At 45.0% G+C, this 8,896-nt stretch overlaps 1 protein-coding gene across 1 annotated transcript in view; it reads right to left on the minus strand.

Moving 5' to 3' along the window:
• NIPA1 (NIPA magnesium transporter 1) overlaps positions 1 to 8,305 on the minus strand; it is a 73,167-nt gene extending 64,862 nt beyond the window's left edge. The window contains exon 1 of the mRNA XM_035023919.1: positions 8,143 to 8,305. Within this exon, the coding sequence (XP_034879810.1) occupies positions 8,143 to 8,305 (163 nt within the window). The remainder of the gene's footprint in view (positions 1 to 8,142) is intronic.
• Positions 8,306 to 8,896: the final 591 nt, after the last annotated feature.

The raw sequence follows: 8,896 nt of genomic DNA on the forward strand, positions 1-8,896 counted from the left end.
CACACCCTGAAGGCAGAAAAGCCAAGGTGGTTGATTCCTGCTTTCATGACAGGTAGATGTCAGATATCTATACCTGTACTCGTGTGCTCTACTGATGTGAACAGAACAATCTAGGATAATGAGCTCTCATTCATGACTACTAGAATGGAACTATAAGAGATAAGCCAAAATTGTCGGAAAATGAATTTTGGGCATACATGTTTGTATTTCCACTACATTTAAATATGAGCATGATGGGGCACCTGGGTGGCTCAGTCGTTAAGCGTCTGCCTTCGGCTCAGGTCATGATGTCAGGATCCTGGGATAGAGCCCCGCATCACATTGCATCGGGCTCCCTGCTCCACGGGAAGCCTGCTTCTCCCTCTCCCACTCCCCCTGCTTGTGTTCCCTCTCTCGCTATGTCTCTCTCTGTCAAATAAATAAATAAAATCTTTATTTTGAAAAAATATAAATAAATAAATAAATAAATAAATAAATATGAGCATGCCTCTCAAGCACTGCTGGTGGGAATGGAATAGCTACACACACACACTGCACTGCTGGTGGGAATTGGCTACACACACACACACACACACACGTATAAATATATACAGTCTGTAAAAACATCACTTTTAAAATTCTATTGCAAGGGAGCTACCCAAAGGAAATAACCCACAAAGATTTACATGCAAGGATATTCAATATAACATACTACATTAACAAAGAAACTAGAAATACCCATGTCCTACAAAAGGAGAATGGTAACATTTATGCAGCCACTGAATATTTTTTCAAAGAATATTTAACAACATGAGATGAATTCATGACAGATGGAGCATAACCACAGGATATAAACTGACACACACAGCATAGACTCACGTATGTTCTGTCCCATTTTTAAAAGTATATGTGATGGGCATTAAGGAGGGCACGTGATGTGATGAGCACTTGGTGTTATAGGCAAAGGATGAATTACTAAAAACTACATTTGAAACTATGTTGGCTAATTGAATTTAAATTTTTAAAGAAGTACATGAAGAGCTGTACTATATAAGAGCAATATATGGGCCAAAACTGGATCCTGATTCTAAAAGATAAAGTGAGGGAAACTTGAGATAACCACAGAATATTAAACACTGACCATGAGAATTATTAAAGAACGATTGTTAATTTTTAGGTACAATAAATATATTATGGTTTTATTTAACGAAGAGATATGTACTGAAATATCTAGATGAGATAGTATTCTGCCTGAAATTTGGGTAAAAAATTCCACTGGGGTGGGGGTGAAGGGATGGCACTTGAGGTATAGATGAAATAAGATTGGCCAAACTGATGATTGTTGAAGCTAAGTGATAGGTACCATGGGGGTCTATTACACTATTTTTTCTATGTATGTGTTTGACATTTTCCATAATAAAAAGTGGGGTTTTTTAAAGATTTTAAGGATACATATTTTTGGAATATCTGATGGGTGGTGTTTATTACTTTATACCCTAGATCAGTGTTAGATATATTTTGTATGTACAATTTTTTCATGAAAATTCTATTTTGAAAGATAAGTATCAAAAGTGACTAGAAAGAGGGGCACCTCGGTGGCTCAGTCAGTTAAGCGTCTGCCTTCAACTCAGGTCATGATCCCAACGTCCTGGGATCAGCCCCACATCGGGCTCCTTGCTCAGTAGGGAGCCTGCTTCTCCCTCTCCCTACTGCTCCCCCTGCTTGTGCTCTCTCTCTGCCAAATGAATGAATAAAATCTTTAAAGAAAAAAAAGAAAATGATTAGGAAGAAATACACCCTAAATATAACAGCAGTTATCTCAAGTTGAGGAAGTGATACTTTTTATTTTCCTATTCATAGTTTTATGTACTTCCCAGATTTAAAACAATGGCCAAAAACTCTACAGTCAGGAAGATGTTTTAAAGAACATGACATGCCCACGTTCTGGGAATTCATGACACACTCTGCTGAATAATTACATCATCCCAAAGAGCTCTGACTGGGCATGAACAAGCAAGGCAAACCCTCTGCCTGCCTACTGTCCCCTGGGTCGAGGGCACTGCCTTTCAGGCTGTTCCAGGCAATGTCTAGGTGCCAGTTCAAAGTCACAAGTTCCTGGCCCAGAAGTATTAGGGAGTTTGGGCTTAGGGAGTGTGGGATTGTGCATATTACTTTTTGAAAAGTGGTATTTCAGTTTGTATCCAAATTCCAGTTAGTTAACATACAATGTAATATTAGTCTCAGGTGTACAATGTAACACTTCCATACATCACCTGGTGCTCATCACAAGTGACCTCTTCAATCCCCATCACCTATTTAATGTGAAGAATGGTCTTTTCTAGTCCCTCATAGTTAAAAAAAAATTTTTAAAGGATCGTTTCCTCATCAAGGACTTAATTAAAAGATTGAAAATATAAATAGCATTATATTTTATACTATATCTATAAATATTTTTGAAGAAAACATATACTCTGTCCAACAGCAGTCCAATAAGACCAAGGGGTATTTTACTTATATCATATGAAAATGAGAATCGATTATATATCTTTTTTTTTTTAAAGATTTTATTTATTTATTTGAGAGAGAATGAGATAGAGAGAGAGCATGAGAGGGGGAGGGTCAGAGGGAGAAGCAGACTCCCCGCTGAGCGGGGAGCCCGATGCGGGACTCGATCCCAGGACCCTGGGATCATGACCTGAGCCGAAGGCAGTCGCTTAACCAACTGAGCCACCCAGGCACCCGAGAATCGATTATATTTCTAAGATTTTACTTATTTATTTAGAGAGAGAGAGTGCACGAGCAGAGCGAGGGGCAGAGGGAGAGAGAGAATCCCAAGCAGACTCTGTGCTGAACGCCCATCCGGGACTTGATCCCACAACCCTGAGAGATGACCCAAGCCAAAATCAAGAGTTGGACACTTAACTGACTGAGCTACCCAGGCTCCCCGAGAATAAATTATTTGCCCTAATGTCTTCAGGTATTATCCACATTTATAAAGCTCAGTATCAGATTACCAAATAAACTGTGAATCCCCTCAAGAGAAAAGTCTTATCCTCTGCAGGTGAACTTGTCTATCTTCCCCCTTACCTTTCCTACAGGGACCAGGGTAAAATAGATGATCTTCATAATCAGCATGAGCTGGGTTCAAATCCTGACACCAGCAGTCCCATATCAGGTGCATGCCTCAACTTCTTCTTCTGTATCACACCTCAGGGGATCCATGCCCTCATACATTCCCCTCCCACCCTGAACCTGGACTGGCCCTGAGTAGGCCAATAAAATGTGGCTGACGTAGCACTGCAAGACTTCTCAGATCAGGCCACAAATATCTATGCAGCTTCCACCATGGTCCTGGGAGGTTTGGTCTAGGAGAAACTACCCACCATGTAAGGGGTCTGACTTCCCTTAGATCACCACAGTGTAAGGAAGCCCAAGGTGGCAACATGTGAAGAGACTACATGGAGAGATGGAGGAAGGGAAAAAAGGAGAAGGGACAGAATGAGAGAGGGGGGCTCAGGAAGCTGACAGATACATGAGTCTGGGATACCATGGGTCTTCTATAAGCCTCCTTTATCTTCTCTTCTTATGGTAACAGTATCAGTTAAACCAGGTACAGGCTGCAGAGCTACTCTCCCACTATTCTCACCATGTTCCTTACCGATGATCTCTCCTCAGGACTAGACAGAGATCAGACAGGTGTAGATGTTCAGATCTAGCAGTAACTCTGGCCTCCTTTACTTAGTAGGGCCACAGATAAATGAGGTTAGCTTTAAGTAACTTGAAGAACGCTCTGAAATATAAGGTTCAGTTTTACCCTCTTCACGCAACAGTTACTCCTGACCAGTTAGATAGCATTACTGAGTGTCCACCACATGCGTCCCAAGTGGACAGGAGCTGTGCCCTTCCTTGACAAGCCAAGATCCAGGGGGAACACAGACAAGTAAACAGGACATCATCCCATGGGTTTCAGGGGCAGAAGGGTGTTGAGGACTAGTACTGAGGAAACACATGGGAGAGGCAACTGACCCCATCTGGCAAGGTCAGGAGGGTTCACAAAAGCAGTGGAAATTAACCACAGACCAAAGGGCTACAGGGATGAAGATAACATGTGCCTGTCTTGTCTCTGGGTGTAGAGGCACATGTGCCGAACACGTGTGTCTGGAGATGGCTGGAGAGGCAAGGAGAAAGCACACAAATATCCCACAGCTAGGAAAAATGCGCCCTTCAGAAACGATGTACAGAAAGGCTTGGGGCAGCAGGTGGAACGCCTGAATTACTGGTTTCCACTCTCACAAGACAATTCACTCACCTTCTGAGTGTCTTAACAGTGGGACTATACCTTTAGGCTGTACTCCTCAGCAAGGAGACTATGAAATCTGAAAAGGATTTTTTTATTATGGTAAAATATACGTAACATTAAATTTACCATTTTAAACATTTTTAAGTGTGTGATTCTACGACATTAAGTACAGTCACATTGTTGTGCAACCATTACCACCACTGATCTCCAGAACTTTTTCATCTTCCCAAACAGAAACACTGTACCCATTAAACACTAACTCTCCATTCCCTGCTTCCTGGGGTCCTGCAACCTCCATCCTACTTTCTTTGTCTGTGAATTTGACTAGGTACCTCATATGAGTGAAATCATAAAGTGTTTGTCCTTTTCTGACTGGCTTATTTCACTTAGCATATTGTCCTCAAGGTTGATCTATGTTGTAGCATGTGTCAGAATTAACATCTTTTTAAGGCTAAATAACATTCCCTTGAATGTATATGCCACAATTTGTTTATCCATTCATCTGTCAATGGATATTTGGGTTGTTTCCACCTTTTGTCTATGCTACGTCCTTAGGTTCCTGCTATAAACATGGGTGTACAAATATTTGTTCAAGACACTGCTTTCACTTCTTTTGGGTCTATACCCAGAAGTGGATTGCTGGATCATATAGTAATTCTATGTTTAATTTTTTGAGGACTCGCCATACTGTTTTTCATAGCAATTGCACCATTTTACATTCCCATGAACAGTGTACAAGAGTTCCAATTTCTCCACATCCTCACCAATACTTGTGATTTTATGTTTCGTTTTTTTTGTTTTTACAATAGCCATTCTAATGAGTAGGAGATGACATCTCCTGGTTTTGATGAAAGGGATTTTAAAAAGATCAGCTGGTTCATCCTGGTCTAGGGCGTTCTACATACAGTAACTTACTATGCAATTCTCCAAAGCCTGCAGCAAATTCAAACACATGACTCTCCTGAGATTGTTTCCACAAAGCCTGCTCGAGGGCAGGATACCACCCTCATGTCATCAGACTCCCTGGGCATCCTCACCTATGTGCACAAAAATTCTAAAAGTTGTAACTGGTTTCCACAAATGCTTTCACACCCAATGATTACCTTGTTTCTCTAAGTTCTGCTTTAACTGGGTTCTAACACTAGAAATGATCTGTGTGCCCTCTTCCCTCTTCCCATGCAGAGTCCTTCAAAGGCTCCCCAGGAGTCAGGCAGTCCACCATGAGCTTGTGTTATGGAGAATGCTCCTGGACTATCTGGGTACTCCATTCACTGGGAAGGCCCTTTCAAAAGTTCATGAAAGTTTGTAACAGAGGAAGCCTTGCCCCAAAATCCCCAGTAGAAGGGCTGAGACCAGAACTTACCTCTCCTGAAGCTAAAACTCCAAAGAAATGCTCTCATGTGGCAATTCGTTTAAAGTTGAAACTTTCAGGGGGCGCCTGGGTGGCTCAGTCTGCCTTTGGCTCAGGTCATTATCCCAGGGTCTGGAATGGAGCCCCACATTGGGCTCTCTGCTCAGCGGGGAGTCTGCTTCTCCCTCACCCTCTCCCTCACCCTCTGCCTGCCGCTCCCCCTGCTGTGCATTCTCTCTGTCAAATAAATAAATAAAATCTTTAAAAAAAAAAAAAAAAGGAAACTTTCAGTGAGACAGGTTTTTATAGTGTAAGAAACTGACCAGTCTCCTTTAATGCAAGAACCTGACTTCCTAGTTCTTAGCTACCTCTTTCCTCCTATCTCCTCCATTTCAGGCATTTCATAATAGTCAACTCTGCTGCTTGTTAGCAGAGGTGGGAAAAGATTTTAGGGAGAGTAGAGTCTAAAACTGCATATCCTCAATACCTACAACAGTGCCTGGCACATAATAAGAGCTTCATGAATATCTGTTGAACAAATCAAAACTAAATTTATCAAAACAAATGTATATGTCTGTCTTCTATCACTATGAGCAACCCAACTAACTTGAATCTGTGGCAGTGGGTGGTAAGTGGGAAAGTATGAAATTAGCAAATATCACATTTTCACTTTTATTAATTTAAAGGCATAGTATGTAGTTATAAATAACAGTATCAATCATGGCTGGGTTTTTTTCTGGTTGATTTGTTTCTTATTTTCTTATTCACTAATTCCCTCAAACACATAAGCTGAGCTAAAACACTAAAGTGTTAACTTTAGTTTTACTCAATAACTTTTTTATTAACTAAAGTCTGTATTAAGGTTTCCTTAGATTTTCCCTAATATTGTCATGTGTCCTTAGACTCCTGTGACAGTCTCTCAGACTTTACAACCTCAGCAAAGGACTGGTCAGACATTTTGCAGGCTGTTCCTCAATTCATGTTTGTCTGATGTTTTTCTCATGGTGAGACTGGGGTTGTTTTTGGAAGGAGCATCACAGAGGTGGAGTTCTCCTCCCACACATTTTACCCATGGGCACATGTGTTGTTTATTTTTGAGTCACAGCAAACACTTCACACTGATAGGTGCTCCCTGAAAACTACCACTGCCAGACGTGTCTTCACATCTGCATCCTAAGGAAGTCATACTTGCTTTTATTTAGATTTTATGTAAACTTCAGTGTTTTCACTTCAAAGTTTAATTCTTTAAATGAATATCCATGATTTTATATTTTCATTTGAGATTACAGGCCCCTTTATCTCTTTCCTGAAGGGACTCCTGGCTCACCATCCAGGACACTCTGAGAAAGTTTCACCTGTGTTCTGGAATCAGAACTATTAAATAAGTTTATTTATTCTCAAACCCATGACCTGGTGGTCTCATTTTCCCCAGAGAACTCTTAACACCATTCTTATGAAAATACAGCTAACAACCACAAGATTCCCTGTCCTTCTGGAAGCAGCATTTCTTTTCAGTTTCAAAGCATGTTACATCTTGCATTCAGTAAACTGTCTCAGATCTCTCTTAAAACAAAGGGACGCTGGCAAAGAACTATGCTACATCTCTCACTTTCCACATTACTAAGGAGTGGGGTTTGGTGGTGTATCTACCAAGGGAATACTAAGTTGGTCCATTTTTTGCTTTTAAAAAAAAATCTGCCCTTCGCTTTCTTCACATTAAGGATCACTTGTAATCAGATGGCTCAAGTCTAAACCAGGGTGGCTCAATCAAGGTCTCCAGGAACAGAAGCTAAAGAAAAGTACAGACCTCGTGCTTGACCCTGAGAGTGAGCGCCTCCTTGACCCACCTGTCCCGCCCTGGCCTGCCTAGTGCACAGTTCTTATTTCTGCACTGGCGTGGCCACTGCAGCGTGACGGGGGGGCGCAAATGAGCCGGTCTTGCTCTCCCAAGTGCACTCGAGGCTGGGGCCACAGCCGAGGCGAAAGGGCTGTCGCTCCTTCTGGGCAAGTACTGCGCTTCGACCATTTCGGGGATACTATAAACGGGAAGGTTTCCCCAGCAGCGGATGGGTGCGGGTGACAGGGACGCCTGGGCTCCAACCGGAGGGCAGGTTAGTAGTAGGCTGCGCGGCTGCAGAGGGAGTGGGAGGGTCTGGGAAGGAAGACGGAAGACAGCTAGAGAAACCCTATCAAACTGAACAAGGCCTCTCCAGCCGCTAGGGAGGGAGAAAAAGGTGGGGGAGACACAACTACCAGGGCGGGCAAAACAGGGCAGCGGCTGTTACGCTTCTGGGGCGCAGGGCCGCGACCGTGCCTGCGCTTCAGGTGGGCGAAGAGCCTCCCGCCCGCGCAGCCCGCCCCCCCCGAGGTGCTCCGCCTTCTGCCTGGGCCCGGCCCTGAGCGGCGACCCAAACACCCCCCAACATGCGGCCGCTCCCCTTTCCACCGCCCGGCGGCTGTTCCCTCCACCCCCACCCCCGACCCAGAGCACAGCCCGCGCGGCCCGCCCTACCTCGCCGCTTGGCGCGCACGATGCCCTTTTTTTGAAGCACGAACGTGGACCCATTCACCAGGCTCGACACGACGGCCACGCCCAGGCCGAGCGACACGGCGGCGGGGCTCGGGCTGCGCGCCCCCTCCCCGGCCGCCGCCGCTGCCGCCGCTGCAGTCCCCATGCCGCCCGCGCCCGCCCTCCGCGCCTGCGCCTGCGCGCCGCGCGCGCCCGGGCCGGAGGTGGGGGTTGGGGGGTGGACCCGCGGATCCGCGGGACCGGGACAGAGTGGAGGGTGGGGTTGGGATCTGAGCATCCGCGGGGCAGCGACGGAGTGGGGGGTGGGGAGGATTCCGAGTTCCGCCGAGGCGGAAAAAAGGACGAGGGGAACTTGGGCTCCGCGACAAGTTTGCGGTGGGGGAACTCTGGGCTAGGCGAGTGGGGGTGAAGCCCGGGTTCCGCGGACTCGGGAGATGGAGGATGGATCCGGGGCTCCGGGAGGATAGTGAGAGTGGAAAGGAGAAGAGTGACAGTGAGGAAGGAATTGAGAGAGGGGAGTGGTAAGAGGGGCGGTGTTGAGGAAAGGGAAAAGGCGGTGGGTGGGTGGGTGGAGGTAGGGTTCCCAGATTTGGCAAATGAAAATAGAGGAATCCCACTAACTTTTATCTCAGATAAATAATTTTTTAGTATGGGTCCCATGCAATACTTGGGACCAGAAGGGGACCAGCAGGACGCAGCCTGCTGGGATCACGATCCCCACAAAGCCTCAAGGCGG

Source organism: Mirounga leonina, unplaced genomic scaffold (genome assembly GCF_011800145.1).
Source record: "Mirounga leonina isolate KUSES-001 unplaced genomic scaffold, KU_Mleo_1.0 Mir_178, whole genome shotgun sequence".
Lineage (NCBI taxonomy): Eukaryota > Metazoa > Chordata > Mammalia > Carnivora > Phocidae > Mirounga > Mirounga leonina.